This window comes from Myotis davidii, unplaced genomic scaffold (genome assembly GCF_000327345.1).
Source record: "Myotis davidii unplaced genomic scaffold, ASM32734v1 scaffold290, whole genome shotgun sequence".
Taxonomy (NCBI): Eukaryota; Metazoa; Chordata; class Mammalia; order Chiroptera; family Vespertilionidae; genus Myotis; species Myotis davidii.
In genome coordinates, this window is record NW_006285049.1 from 6,569,314 (window position 1) to 6,585,655 (window position 16,342).

The 16,342-nt window shown below is 36.6% G+C and overlaps 1 protein-coding gene across 4 annotated transcripts in view; it reads right to left on the bottom strand.

Annotated features, from left to right (window-relative positions):
- The window catches only part of PPHLN1 (periphilin 1), a 108,999-nt gene that overhangs the window by 74,548 nt on the left and 18,109 nt on the right, over positions 1-16,342 (bottom strand). For 2 of the 4 annotated variants that reach the window (XM_006755541.2, XM_006755540.2), the window contains exons 3-4: positions 12,720-12,884; positions 10,379-10,440 (exon numbers count right to left, since the gene is read on the bottom strand). In XM_006755541.2, the coding sequence (XP_006755604.1) occupies positions 10,379-10,440; positions 12,720-12,884 (227 nt within the window). The remainder of the gene's footprint in view (positions 1-10,378; positions 10,441-12,719; positions 12,885-16,342) is intronic. The other 2 variants (XM_006755543.2, XM_006755542.2) reach the window with 1 other exon arrangement.

A 16,342-nucleotide genomic window follows, 5' to 3' on the forward strand; every position in this document is an offset into this window, starting at 1 on the left:
TAATAAACTTTTCATACACTGAAATAAAATGAGCTCTTACTGTTAACTTACTTTGGGGATGGAGAAGAGGAGGCCAATATTGAGAGAAAAGATTGCCTACTTTCTCTGGGGAGAAAGAAAAGAAACGCTGAGCTACAGTTCCTGGTCCTGACGCCAGATGGCAGTAAAATCACAACAGAAGAAACAGTTCAGAACTATCCCAGTGGCCTCCGTGGCTGGATACACTTGGGGAAAATACATGTCAGATTTTAACATCTCAGAGCAAAGTAATGTCTCCTCCCCTTCACATCAACCTCTCCTATTGCCGATAGCATTAAGCAAAAACATCACAATCGGACCCATCTGGTTTGGCTCAGTGGACAGAGCATTGGCCCAAGGACTGAAGGGTCCTGGGTTCAATTCCAGTAAAGTACCTCGGTTGTAGGCTCAGGGAGCATGCTGCAGGCAACCAACCAACATTGATGTTTCTCTCTCTCTCTCTCCCCATCCCTTCTACTCACTATAAAAATCAAAGGAAAAATATCCTTGGGTGAGGATTAAAAGAAAACAACAACAAAAAACACACAAAAAAAACACCCCATCACAATTGGTATCCTCTACGCCACACATCCTCTTTGATAAAGTGATAGTATTAGCCATCATTTATTCATGTGTGTGTATGAAAATAACTACGAAGAACTACCCTATGAAGAAGCTTAGTATCAGACTGGGAGAATGGGACATAAATGTTCCAGAGGGCTAGTACTGTAATTCAGAAGAGAAATTTATATAAGATGGAAAACTAACCTGTAAGTTTTTAAAGATGAAATTTAGATCAACATTGTTTCGAACCTCAAATATACTAACCACATTTGAAAACTAAAGTATCATAGGTGAAATTTTAGTATTTTTTACTTAACCCAATTTATTAAAAATATTATCAACATGTAATCAATATTAAAATTTTGGTGAGATATTTAATATTCTTTTTCTCTTACTTTTTTTAATCCTTACCCAAGGATATGTTTTACTGATTTGAGAGAGGGAGAAGGAGAGAGAAAGGAAGAGAAACATTGATGTAAGAGAAACAGCGATAGGATACCTCTCATATGTGCCCCAACCTGGGACTAAACCCGCACCTGCCCTCACAGGGAATTCAGAATCGAATTCGTGACCTTTCGTGTATGGGACAATGCTCCAACCAACTGAGCCACACTGTCCAGGCTATATTCTCTTTTTCATTATAAATCTTGAAAATCTGTGTATTTTATACTTACAGAACATCTGTGTGAACTGCCATATTTCAAATGCTCAATAGGCACATTTAGCTAGTGAACTGCCATATTTCAAGTGCTCAATAGGCACATTTTGAACAGCACAAATCTAGGTGGTAGAAAAAGTATTCCAAGCTTCAAGAAAAAGCAGAGCGGAATTAAAGGGTATTATGCAAACAAGAACAGAGTAGTCAGAACAGTGAAAAAATTTAAAAGCAGTGACTAAAAAGCATAGGAAGGAAATTATTAAAAGGGAAAAGAAAGTAATATCAAATACTGCAGAAGCTGGAAGAGATCTCTGCATTTAAAACCTAGGAGTCATGTGACCAGTGAGTGGACTGCCCAGTGAAGCTTTGGAAACCAAAGCACATTAGAAAAAATTAAGGTATTTTTTAAGCCATTACTTTTTTGTCAATAAAATTTGACAGAGGGAAGAAGGGAGAGAATTGGGACAGTATTTTGAAGGAAGGGGCTTATTTGATCACATCTGGAAATTGAGGAAAAGGGTTAATTTCCTGTAGAAGGAGAAACTCATAATTTAAAGACTCAAGAATGTTACTGATAAGGAAGAAGCCAAAAATCAACAGGAGAAAATAAGACAAAGAAACTAAGTAGAAGAGAATGGCACTGAAGGAAAGAAGAAAAGAAAATAAAAGGGATAAAGAGAAAAATTCTTGTTTTCAAGAGAAAATATGAGAAATCTCATCTCACAAGGGCTTTATCTCAGTAAAGTAATTCTAGAAGTCAATAGGAAGTAAACAAAGTAAGAATGTGAAAGAAGCTTGAGGCAGAGTGGAAAGTTTTGATTACCCTTTGAGGGAAAGTGTTCCTCAAAATGCAGTCCCCAGGCTTGCATCAGCATTACCTGGGAAGGTGATAGAAATGCCCATTAACGGACATCAAATCACACCTACTGAATCAAAATTTCTGTGAGACCAGGATTCTGGGCTTTAACAAGACCGTCCAAGTGATTCTCATGCACACAAAACTGAGAAGGTTCTCCAAATAGAGAATCTCACTAACATGTAAGCACTGTATATGAGGATGACATCTATAAGTGAAAAGCAGAAACTCAGAGCCCATGGAAGAGGCAGAACAATTCCCAGGGATGATTCTAGGATTTGACCATGCTAAAGATAAGAGCTGAAAAACGTAAGACCAATCCCGACCTAGTGTTAAAGGTTATCATCCAATCAGGATAGAGAGGAATGGAGAGAAAGACTGTGAGCTAGAAATTATAATCATCAAGGAAGAAGGAATGGGATCCTGGAAACTTATCAGCAAGTGCAAGGAGGAGGACAGGGTGGTGTAAATGGGGATATGTGGCAATCAATGTCTGAAGATATGAGATTTTTTACTGTACAACTGGTGGGGTACAAAAGTGCAGCCAAGAAATACAAAAGTGATAACGATAGGAGTACAATTCAAACTGAACATAAACAGAATTACAGGAAAAATAGTTAACTATGAGAATGTTGACAATGTTTACCTTCAAGATACTGTACCCTGAGGCAGCTACTGAAGGCAAACTTATTGACTATAAAAGACGAAAAGTGAGCCCCAGCCAGTTTGGCTCAGTGGATAGAGCCTGAGAACTGAAGGGTCCGGGTTCAATTCCAGTTAAGGGCATGTACCTGTTACATGCTCAATCTCCAGGGCAACTGTGGGAGGCAACCAATCTGTGTCTCTCTTACATCAATGTTTCTTTCTCTTTGTCTCTCCCCCTCACTTCCACTTTCTCTAAAAATCAATGGAGCCCTAGCCAGTTTGGCTCAGTGGATAGAGCATCGGCCTGCGTACTGAAGGGTCCCAGGTTCAATTCCAATCAAGGGCACATGCCCAGGTTGTAGGCTCAATCCCCAGTGAGGGGCATGCAGGAGGCAGCTGATCAATGATTCTCTCACATCATTGATGTTTCCATATCTCTCTCTCCCTCCCCCTTCCTCTCCGAAATCAATAAAAATATATTTTTTAAAAATGGTATGTTGAAGAAGCAAATTACTATAAAATAAATATATTTTAAAAAATAATAAAAATCAATGGAAAATTGATTCCCTTTAAAAATAAAAGGGAAATTATAGGAAACATCAGGTGAGGATTAACAAAAAAGACTGTGACCAAAAGAATGAAATGTGCCAGAGGAAGAGAAACTAACAAAATTCTTCACATTAAAGGAGCTCTCAGAGGTATTTCACAATGAAAAGACAAAGATAAATGTTGGAAATTAATCCAATCTTAGAATGCAGTATGACAATTTGCCAAGGCATAAAAAAGATGTTTGTTCTGTATCTTAAGGTATAAAATGAGATGGCACCACTCTAATAAGCTTTTTACAAAGAAATAAAACTCTAACTCTCATTGTTTCTAATGTGTTAAATTACAGTGCACTAAATGAGTATTTAGGTTTACCTTTTTTTCATTTCCCTGTACATTTCTAATTGACAGTTTGTTTTGACAAAAAATTGTAAAAGTCACAAATGTAATTTTTCCCATTGACTATTAATATTGCCTTGTGATTGCTTTGTGAGAATAATGATCACCTATGGGGAAGAATTGGGAAGTAATTGAGCAGGGGTATAAAGAAGCTTCTGGATACAAGTAATGTTCTATTTCTTAACCAAATTGTGGTTACACTTATGGCAATTCATTGAGCTGCATACCTTGATTTGTGTACTTTATGTATGTTTACTAAAAAGAAAGGTGCCTATTTTCTTCTAAAAACGTGATATAGAAAAAATATTCCTTATTTAACATGACCTGAAAGGATTTTTTAAAGAAAATGAACAGAACTTTTTATCTTTGAGAAAATAATTTTCATTAATATTTATTTTAAGAAAACACAAATTGTGAGACCAACTATTGTCAGAAAATCATTAGTACATTTTAATGATTTCTTTTGAACACACAAGTAGCATAGCATTACATGACAAGCCCAAAATAAGTCAGCCTTGTCAATTTCAGCTACCATCACCTGGTGTTAGGTCAGCTTCCCAGAGGATCACTAAGAAATCAGTGCAACGTGATTAGGTTCCTCCAATTCAGGGTAATCTGTCTGCAAAGGCAAATCTTCCAAGAAATCATCCCACTTCCTATATTTTTGCTATTTATTTTCCCATTATTCAGAAAAATGCTATCTTAACACAGCAACTCTTAACCTTCAACATCACTTCCAAGTATTAGGATTCTTTTTTACCCACTCTATAGGAAAAGTCAGTAAGCAGATTAACAACCTTTTATAAATAAAACATTAAAAAATAACCCTTGATAATAAAAAATATTTTTTTCTCTTATAGTTTTTCTTAAATCTTTGGAGTCTGCTACTATATCAATGCAACTAAACACTATCAAATGACTAATGAACAAATAAACACAAAATGGTTATTAGTAGAAAAATTTAAGTCTTCCATTGTCCTTCTGTGCACTCACTCATGGTTTTAATTCTATACTCCACATTTAACAGACATTTTCTATTAAATTTTTTATATTTTTAAAAAATATTTAGCCCTGGTTTGGCTCAGTGGACAGAGCGTTGGCCTGTGGACTGAAGGGTCCTGGATTCAATTCCCGGTCAGGGCACATGCCTAGTAGGGGGCATGCAGGAAGCAGCCAATCAATGATTCTCTCAGCATTGATGTTTTTATCTCTCTCACCCTCCCCCTTCCCCTCTGAAATCAATAAAAATATACTACATTTAAAATAAATAAATAAAATATTTATATTTCATAAAGTTCAAGCCAAAGATACCATTACCTCAAGGCTCACCTCAATTTCTGCTACTTCAACAAAACACCACTATTACATTCAAGAAATACTTCTAGCCTGGCCAGCGTGGCTCAGTGGTTGAGCATCGACCTATGTATGAACCAGGAGATCACGGCTCAATTACTGGTCAGGGCACACATCCAAGTTGTGGACTGGATCCACGGTAGGGGCATGCAGAAGGCAGTCAATCAGTGATTCTCTCTTATCATTGATGTTTCTCTCTCCCCCTCACTCTCCCTTTCTCTCTGAAATCAATAAAAATATATTTTAAAAACAAGAAAAAAGAAATACCTCTACATCCAAAAATTAAGAACTAAGTTGACTGCTAAAAAAAAAAATGTAGAAAAACCAAATTTTTTTTTAGCAAACTGCTTAGAGTCATCAGAGCTAAGAATTCAGTAAAGAACTATGGAATCAATAAGAAGAGTAGAAAGCCCAGAGAGCTGAGCTTATCTTTTAAGGGGCTGTTTTTCCCTATCTGCCAATTTCAGAAGCAGAAGCTGAGAGGATGAAAAGTTGAGAAATAATTTTGATAGCTTCAAAGGATTATAATATAAAAATAGAGTCCAGATCTCACCAGGAAAGGAGGGTTGAAATGCCAAAGGGCTACAAAAGTGCAGGGTAAACTGGAAATAGACTAGCCTGGCTTCATGACCTAAATTCCTTAAGGTAACCTTGGATTGCCAGTGACTCTAACCCTCCGTTTGAAATGCTCAGACGTTTCTGTTTTCCTGATCATTAAGATTCCTTAAATTTATTTCAGATGTAAAATCCCATTTTAACAAAAAACAACTAAAATCACAGAAGTAAAATAAATTTAAGCTTGACATTCTTAAATATAGAACTGTTTCCAGAAAAACTGTACAAACTAAAACAAAGCCACATAAACAACTGTCACGGAGTATTTAAAGTGCAAAACATGAAACCTCTATAGATTATTGGTTTCCCAGAAAAATTAAAAGGGAAATTATCAATTAATTGATACAAATATCACAACTTTATGCATACTATTTTTATTTTTAAAATGTGTTAGTCCTACCCTAGCTGGTTTTGCTCTGTGGATAGAGAATCAGCCTCTGGACTGAAGGGTCCCGGGTTCGATTCTGGCCAATGGCATATGCCCGGGTTGTGGGCTCGATCCCCAAAATGGGGCGTGCAAGGGGCAGCCAATCAATGATTCTCTCTCATCATTGATGTTTCTCTCTCCCTTCCTCTCTGATATCAATAAAAATATATATGTATGTTTTAAAATGTGTTAGTCCCTCCTTGGCCAGTGTGGTAGAGTTGGTTAGAGCGTCATGCCATGTACTGAAGGGTCGTGGGTTCGATTCCCAGTCAGGGGACATGCCCAGGTTGTGGGTTCAATCCCCAATTGGGGTGTATATGGGAGACAACTGATCGATGTTTCTCTCTCACATCAATGCTTCTCTCTCCTTCCTTCCCTCTCCCTAGAATCAATGAAAAACAATCCCAGGATGAGGATTAAAAAAAAAAAAATGTGTTAGTCCCAACACTCATGATTATCTATAAAATTCAATCAACAGCAACTAGTATAACTTTCTTTATGCAAGTATCATCCTAATTTTAAAGAAAGAATTTTGTTTATTTTAACAATTACCCTGAAACATGCTAAATAGCAATAGGATAGTGGAAACTGGAGCACATTTTTAATGCCATTTCAAAAATCAGAGGGTAGAAACTTTGCACTGTGACTACTGCCAAGTTCCATTTATACAAGAATACCTACATCTAAAGTCTTCAAACTATAATGTTTTTAGCTATGTTGAAAATGAGGATAAATGCATGATATAATGGGTTAAATACAATTAATTATCAGGAAATCAAAAAGAGCCTTTGAAGAAATATAAATAACAGTATAACTGGAATTGTTACTATAAAGATTTTTTTTAAAGCCATACTTAACTGAACTAATGTTTTTTATTTTCAAAAAAACAGTTTAAGAGTTGGGACAGCATCTTCGGCTGTATCACAAACATTTCAGTCATAATGCTGGACACACACAGGAGGCAAAGTTACCTGGAGAATGGAAGATGGGAAGAACTAATGCCCTATAATGCACCGTTCCTCAGAATATAGTCTTGAAACTATCTGCACTACATTTACCTCGGATGTTGGTTGCGAAAGCCGATGTATAAAGCTCAGAATTCTCACCTATTAATATGCATCCCCTCAAGGTAATTTCAGCCCATGACATCAGTCACACCAGACAAGTTGTGATGGACCCCTCTCTTTAAGCAGACATATGTTTACCAGTTAAGAGTAAAATTCAATTAAAGTAGGAGGCAGGGAATGTAAGAGGAGAGAGGAACGGGGAGAAAGACAGCATTTCACTTATCTGGGACCTCATTTTTCTTTCCTTTGCACATCCAACACAAATATTCCACACAAAATACCGACTACTTCATTTCTAGTCAACATGAACTTCAAAAAGGAATTAAGACTGTGGGAATCATTTGAAAAAGCAGCTAGTAGGGAAAACTTAAGAATAATTTTAAACCACATATATCTTTTTTTAGAAACTTTAGAACTAGGGTGCTGTGACTTAAGTGAAGGGAGTTCTCATATTACCTTTTATTGTACACTACCCACAAAAATAAATGTCTTGAGGCAGAGTTGTGATTAGAAGTTTGATGACCAAGTCCAGAGCCCTTTCCACAAAACCACATCTTTACACTTAAAAGTATTCTAGGTATGAGATATGGACGAAGAGATAAAACACTGAGTATTGTTACAGAGATAAAATAAGCTTAAATTGCTATAACAAAAATACCCAAAAATGCAGGGTTCAGTCACTACACAAAAGAAGTGTAGCCAAAACTGGTTTGGCTCAGTGGATGGAGCCTTGGCCTGCGGCATGAGGGGTCCCAGGTTCGATTCCGGTCAAGGGCATGTACCTGGGTTGCGGGCACATCCCCAGTGGGAGATGTGCAGGAGGCAGCTGATCGATGTTTATCTCTCATCGATGTTTCTAACTATCTCTCTCCCTTCCTCTCTGTAAAAATCAATAAAATGTATTTTTTTTAAAAAAGAAGTTTAGCTACCATCAAACAGTCTAGGGCAGGCATGCCAGGGTGAGAGACTCCATGCAATCATCCAGAAACCGAGGCTGACCACTCTATTTCAACATGTGGCTTCCAAGGCCACGGATCTGCTGTCATTCCATTCCAGGACCCACCCTGCAACATGGAAAAAGGTCAGTGTGCGTGGAAGAACACATGTAGAAGGAGAACTCCTGCTTACACTTTACTGGAGATAAATTAATCATATGGCCACATCTAGATGGAAGGAAGGCTGGGAAATATAGTCCACCTATGTGACTAGGATGTGTGGAGAAACACTGGCTGGTTACCTCACGCATACACCCGAACTGGGGACCAAACCTGCAATCTGAGAATGTGCCCTACCCTGGAATTGAACCCATAACCCTTCAGTGCATGGGATGATGCTCTAACCACTAAGGAACACCACATGGGTACTACCATAGTTTTTTGTTTATTTCCATTTTCATGAAAAATCTTTTTCCATTCATTTACTTTTAGTCTGTGTGTGTCTTTCCATCTGAAGCAAGTCCCTTGCAGATAGCATATGTAAGGGTCTTTTTTGTTTAACCATTTAGCCACTATATGTCTTTTGATTGGAGCATTTAATCTATTTATTTGCATTTAAAGTAATTGTTGATAAGTATGTATTTAACACCATTATTCATATAATTTACTGTATCCTTACTTAAGGATATATTTTATTGATTTTAAGAGAGGGAGAAACATTGATGTGAAAGAAACATCAATCGGTTGCCTCCCATACACACCCCAACCAAGGATCAAACCCACAACCTAGGTATGTGCCCTGATCAGGAATCAAACCCACAACCGTTTGGTGTGCAGGACAATGCTCCAACTAACTGAGCCACCTAGCCAAGGCATTCATATTTTTTTATCTTTTTCTTCTTCTTCTTAAAAACTGTTTACTATGTCTCACTGGTGGTGATGAATTCCTTTAGCTTTTTCCTTTTTCTTGTCTGGGAAGACCTTTATCTGACCTTCAATTCTAAATGAGAGCTTCGCTAAGCAACAATCCCCACTGGTTTTTACTTTTCTGGGCACTGGAACCCTGGTGGGTGAATCCTGGTGTGGGACAGAACCCCTCGTTCCTTAGTGGGAGCCTCCCGATTTTTAACCACCACATGTGGCATGGAACCAGCCAATTCTGTGTTTCTGTCCCTACCACCAGTCTCAATTTGGCTTCTTCTTTATATCCTTAATTATAGAACTTTTGTTCAGCTAGATAGATTTCAGGCTATTCTGAATGATGCTCATTCTGTAGTTTACTTGTAATTTTGATGTGGTCGTGGAAGTACCGCATTTATCTACACTGCCACCTTGAGCAGAAGCCCCTTGAGGTTTGATACAGACAGTCCTCGAGTTACATCAGACTCGACGTACGTCATTTCGTGGTTACGTCACCATTTCCCATCCTATCTAATAAAGGAGGAATATGTTAATTGACCATCACGCCGTTGCAAAGATGGAGGCGCCCACAGCCAACGAGGGAATATGCTAATTGACTACCACACCCTCAAAGATGGCAGCGCCCACAGCCAATAAGGAGGAAATATGCTAATTGACTGCCACACCCTCAAAGATAGTGGCGCCCACAGCCACAAGATGGCAGCACCCAGTCCCTTCAGTCCCGCCGGGGCAGCAGGGGCCGGGCCACTCCTCACGCCTGCCTCCAGAGTCCCCCAGTCCCCTCAATCCCCAAGCCGCCCAGGGCCAGCCCAAGGTGCAGGCAAGCCTCGGATGTTGGCTGCCCAGCCGCCCAGGGCCACCTGAGGCTCAGGTAACCAGGGCCGGCTGAGGCTTGCGCTGCCAACAGTGGCAGCAGCAGAGGTGTCATGATGGGGCATCGCCTTCCCCTGATCGCCGGGTTGCCTCCTGCCCCTGAGGGCTCCTGGACGGTGAGAGGGGGCAGGCCAGGCTGTGGGACAGCCCCCTCCAGTGCATGAATTTTCATGCACCGGGCCTGTAGTTTATTTATAAAAAAAAAAGTTCCATCATTTCGCTGTATGTACATATATGCTTTATGTGTTTGTTTGTTTTTATTTACCACAAGTAAAGATCAGGAATTGTTTTCTTTCTTTTAATTTTTTTTACTGTTTCACTTCATTGCTGTGTATGTGCTCCATGTGAGTGACGTAGGTGCTTATGTAGGTGGGTTCCAACTTACCGCAAAAATCGTGTTATGTCGCGCCATAGGAACGAATCTCCAAAGTAACCCAAGGACCTACTATATCTCGTGAGTCAAATATCAAAGTAGTTATGTTATTAATTTCATCTTTTTACCTGTATTCAGGCTGACGACTTCCAGAATGATCATCTCTTGTCCACTTATAGTTAGATTCATCCTGTAAAATAAAAAGTTAGATATTTGTGTTATTTTGATCACATAGAATATATCTAACAGTAGTACTAGGAACCTAGTCTCTAAGACCAAAATAATATGAAGACAAAACACCTTTCTAAATTTCTCTGAGGCTAAAAAGCATAAAATAAAAATATACAAATCATCCATTTCAACAACTAAATTAGTAATAAACTGAGAATCTGTGATACATTTATTTCAATGAAAATGCTTAAATATTTATCTGGTAGACCCTAACAGTCTTACTGCCAAGGACATATATACCAACATAACAATAGCTAAGGGCTGTTCAAGAACAAAGGCTCAATTTAAATTTAATTAAGTAGATGTTTATTGGCCTTTCATTTTATTCGTATGTCAAGTTATCTCATCAATTTTCAAGCTCAATAAGAAATTTAGTACTTTCCCACTTTTCTCTCAAGTTTTCATTTCTCATCTTACCTCCTATTAAATTTGGAAACAAGAAACCACCCTTGCTGATAAGCTATGTTAGAGCTAAATGTGGCACTAAGTTTGAAATTAATCAAAGAAAGCAAATACATTGTGTCCTCTAAGATAGACACATTTGAAAAGGTTCATAAAAAAAGAAACACATAATAATCCACACCCAATTAATTTAAAATGATACACAGAACAATACAACATGTGAATTACTTACAATCAGAAACAATGATTCAGCTAAATAAATACTATTTTCATTTCCTTTAGCATCACAGACTCTGCTCTTATATAAAGTCTATTCATCATTTTTCTTCACAACATTAAATATAAACAAAAGAAAAAACTCAACAGCTATAATTAAATATTGGATCAAGTAAGTAGTTTGCATTATATGACTGAAGTCTAGAAAAGAATCAGTGTCATAAAAGTCCTAAGAATCTCGAGTGGGCTTATTTGTTTGAAGAGAATTTAAAGAGGAAATGTTGTATACAGTATAAACACTATTTATATCAATAGAAAAAATTATTGCTGAGGCACTATTATGCTACAAGGTTTTAGAAAAAAATCATGTTCATGAGGATTCAAATACAAATTGGTCCATTAAATCCAAAATTCCCTCAACACAGTAGCAAATGGCCACAGGGTTTTCACAAGAGGGTTAACAACTTTATGCAAAGATCAAATTGTTTCTTCCTGAGACTACCTGGAATAAGGGCTCTGGTGGCAAAATTCAGTATTTCTAGGATAGGGATAATGCATATTTACTTTTCAAAATGGAATCCCTCTTCTTAAGGAAGAGCATGACATGTTAAAGTTAAATAAAATAAAAATTAATTCTATGAGAAGGAAACCCTAAAACTCCAAACTTTCAAAGCAAACGTAAGAAAACACTGAATAGTCTCATTATCACTATAGAATTTTCAGCGCAACCATGACATGGCAGTGAGAGAACTGGACTCCCATACGTATACCCACCCTAGGTAAGTCACCTTACCTCCATTTCTTCAAGTGAAAAGTACAGAAACTAATTCCAACAGCAAATGTAAGGTCAAATTTTATCATAAGAAATGCTTAAATAGGTACTGTCAACTACAATATTATACAATAGGGAAGGGGAAAAAGAGATAATGTAGGAAAATGGCCTAGCAGAGGAAACATGCAAGCTACATTGAAGAAATTGCATCAAGGAATATTTTCAATCAAGTTCAATGACATATTACTGCAACATTAAATACATAGTTTTATATTATTAAAGATGATCACAAAAAACGATATAACAGCAGTCAAAATAGTAATGATATCAGCCAACATTTTAAAAGTGCTTACTATGGGAAAGGCGATGTTTTGAGTGCTTTCTAATCTGAATTAGTAAATAAATTTTAATAATAACTATAGCAAAAATGAAACAGAGACTCAACCTTAACCCAACCTCACCCACAGCATTTCATCATGCTAAAAATAAGCAAAGTAATTATAAGTGGGCACATTTGTAAGAGATGGTAACCACTTGGTCATCACTTACTGAGTACCAAGGGAACAGATTACCTGTAACTGCTTCTGCAAATCCCTGATGATGTGGCCTAGTTGGAATTGATGTCATTTAGGTAAAGCTCTCCAGAGTGCTTACCCACTTTGTCCAGCACCCCAAGATTCTTCACTACCAGTTCCCATTTGACAGCTCCAGCAGGCAATTCAACAGAGCATCAAGCAGGAAGTGTTTATTCAACTGCCTTCATGTCCAGTCACATAAATTTTAAAAATTACATGACTTTTAAACTTATAAAAAAAGTAACAATTAGTACATGGGGTAAATTTACATACTCCTCTGTGAGGTGGACCACTTCTTCGACCATGAGAAAAACTGCGGCCCTCGTCATAGTCTCGGTAATCAACATGACTGTAATATCTACTGTAGCCTCCTTCACCCGGTCTGTCTAGCAGTGGTGGTCTCTTTGTCACAATATTAACTACTCTATGGTAGCCATCCTAAAACAGACAAAAAGAAATATACAACAATCACTAATTTCTCTATTTGGTTTTGGAAAGGTTTCAAAAAAGCACAGGAGATCTTATCCTTAATCAAATAAAGTAAATGTATAAACAAACAAAAATGCTTTAATGAAATAACATGAATGTAACTAACAGTACGGTCTTCACATGGATTAAAGGAAATAAAATCGTTCAATGAAGAAAACCAGGTGTTTAACATGCAGCAATGCAGAAAACCATAAGTAAAAGAAAAATATTGTTTTAATAATAAATAAACTACAGAAAATAATTGTGTTACAATAACTCTAATCTCTAATTGCCTAGGAATTTTAGGAATAAAATCATTTAAGATAACATACATCCTTGGTCTATTGTTAAGGTATACTGTTCATAAGAAATGCAAGACTTTTCTACACATTACCAACAGCAAATAGGGAGATAATACTGAGGTAGGAAGAGCAGGAGGAAACATTTTGCTATCTCTCCACAGCTCTGGACTTCATAGGTTTGGACACAAAAGAAAACCCAATGTAAAATTTGAATGAATTTTCAAAGTAATATGTTGTTAACGTTTTAAAGCAGCGGTTCTCAACCTGAGTCGTGACCCCTTTGGCGGTTGAACAACCCTTTCACAGGGGTCGCCTAAGACCATCCTGCATATCAGATATTTACATTACGATTCATAACAGTAGCAACATTATAGTTATGAAATAGCAACGAAAATAATTTTATGGTTGGGTCACAACATGAGGAACTGTATTTAAAGGGCCAGAAGGTTGAGAACCACTGTTTTAACGTTTTAGCAACTGAATGGGTTATTTGTGGGGGTTATGAAATTGGGCAGAGGGAGAACAACACTGGTCTTAGATTAGTAGCTGCTGTGAAGTAACTGAACAAAAATGATGATCAACAGTAAAAACTAGAAATACAGAGCACATATCTGTAAGTAATCTGCTCTTGAGCACTAATGCTAACTTTCTATCAATATTAGGTGAGATAGAGGTGGAAGAAACTGGTAAGCTATCACAGTGTGTAAGACATGATCAACTAGTAAGTTAACTAATTTAACAAAATAAAAAAACAAAACATAAAGCCCAACATTCAAAGCTGGATACTTTACCTTACTAAACCTCAGTTTCATTATTTGTAAAATTAGCTTAATACCTACCTCATGAGGTTGGTGTGAGGGCTAAATAAAAAACAGATTGTAAAGCATTTAGCACAATAGTATAAACTAAGTGCTCAAAGAATGTTTACTATTTACGTAAGTCTACGTGAAGCACTAAATTTTTTTAATTGTCTATTTCTTAAATTGCTTCTTAGCATTGGTAACTACAACTATTCAGTTAATAAGTTATTACATCCTATTCAAACTTCCCAAAGGGTAGGAAATTTGTTAATGTGCTTGGAAAAAATAAAATCAGTAGTTCATATCTACCTGACAGCTAAAATATCTAACTAATTTTTTTCCAAGGTGGTTTCCTTCTTTAGTATGTTAGATATTAAATTATAAGAAACATTTTATATGTTTGCATCAGACATACTAAACAGCCTAGCTGGTTTGGCTCAGTGAATAGAGTATCTACCTGTGGATAGGGTCCTGGGTTTGATTCCAGTCAAAGGCACATGCCAGGTTGCGGGCACATTTCCAGTAGGGGATGTGCAGGAGGCAGTCGATTAATGATTCTCTCTCATAATTGATGTTTCTATCTCTCTCTCCCTCTCCCTTCCTCTATGAAATCAATAAAAATATATTAAAACAACATAGTACACAGATTAATTTATTGAGTTTGTTCTAAACACTATCTTCCACAGAGCTTTCAATTAAATCTAAGCAAATGCTAATCTTCCAAAAAATGTCATTAAGCCGAAATTAGTAACATTACAAATTATAACATTTTCTAATTCAAAACATATTATTCAAAATGTTAATTCAAAATTTGTTATAAAAGTAGAATTACTGATTTCTCCAGTTTTAAGAAACCATGAAATTCCATCCCACAATATCCTTATTTGTTGGAACATGCTTATTTGGAGGATGGTGAGTGCATATGCCTAAACATTTCTACAAATGGAGAGAGAGCTTCTTCCTAAGCAGCCTATCCCTTTGTTCAACTCCCCCAGTTACTAGAAAATTATTTCAGGATTTTAAAATGTGTATGGGCCCTAACCAATTTGGCTCAGTGGATAGAGCGTTGGCCTGTGGACTGAAAGGTCCCAGGTTCAATTCCAGTCAAGGGCATGTACCTTAGTTGCAGGCACATCCCCAGTAGGCAGTGTGCAGGAGGCAGCTGGTTGATGTTTCTCTATCATTGATGTTTCTAACTCTCTATCCCTCTCCCTTCCTCTATGTAAAAAATTAATAAAAAATATTTTCAAAAAATAATAAAAAATAAAATGTGTATGGTAAAATTTTCAAAGAAGTAACACTAGAATCACATTTAGTTACATATTTAACAAATGGTTTTTACCAAATAATAAATGGGGGGGGGGACAACTCCTAATAACAGCTCTTGTATCAAGCAATAAAAATCAAACTGTTTCCTGTTTTGAGAAAGTGTTCAAATCTAAGTACATTATAGCATTTCTGCTCTGTAGGCATCTAATCTTAAAGAAAACTCCCTAGCTATATGAAAAGATTTAAGGAAATGAAGATGACTATATGAGTCTGTGATAAAGCAAAAATATTTTCAGAGACAGTTCATGCCTTATCTAGGTACAACATTCATGGATTTCTCTTTCTTTCTAATAAAATCCATGATGAGTGACAAAGATTTCAGAATTTCTCTTTCAAAAGCTTATACTAAAAAAGTTCAAATAGTACTTTTCGTTACCTGCAATGCCAGACCTGAATGAAAATATCATCACTCTTTGAAATTCCTGTACAAATCTTACAATAAACTATATACATGTAATTTTCCTCTCTAAATGCTAGCAAAAGTACACAAGGCTTCAGGACTGGTATGTTTGGAACCTTCATTTTAGAAATATCTTAGAAAACAATGGCACCATTACATACAAACCAAAAATAAAAACTAGAACTTACAAAGTAAAAAAAGGTTTTTGAGGATAAAAGGGATCATTTTTCAATTAACTAAAAATGAACTCAATGAAATTCTTAGGCTGGATACAGATTATGAGGATTACTATTTCTTTGAAATTACTTATTCTCCAATGTCAATCAAATATATTTTGCACACAATTTAACACAAAAATATTTAAAATAAAAATTTTAATGCATAAGCACCCTCTTTTAGCATGCTTATCTTTTAGAGATACACAATGAAATATTTATTTGCATTTGAAATATGGTATCTTGGATTTACTTCTAAATAATCCGAGAAAGAGAAAAGCAGTGAAGGCACAGACAAAACAAGATTAACCTTGAGTTTTGATAATTGCACTTACAGAAACCTTATTTTGTCTTATTCACTGCTCTGCTCTATTCCCACCAC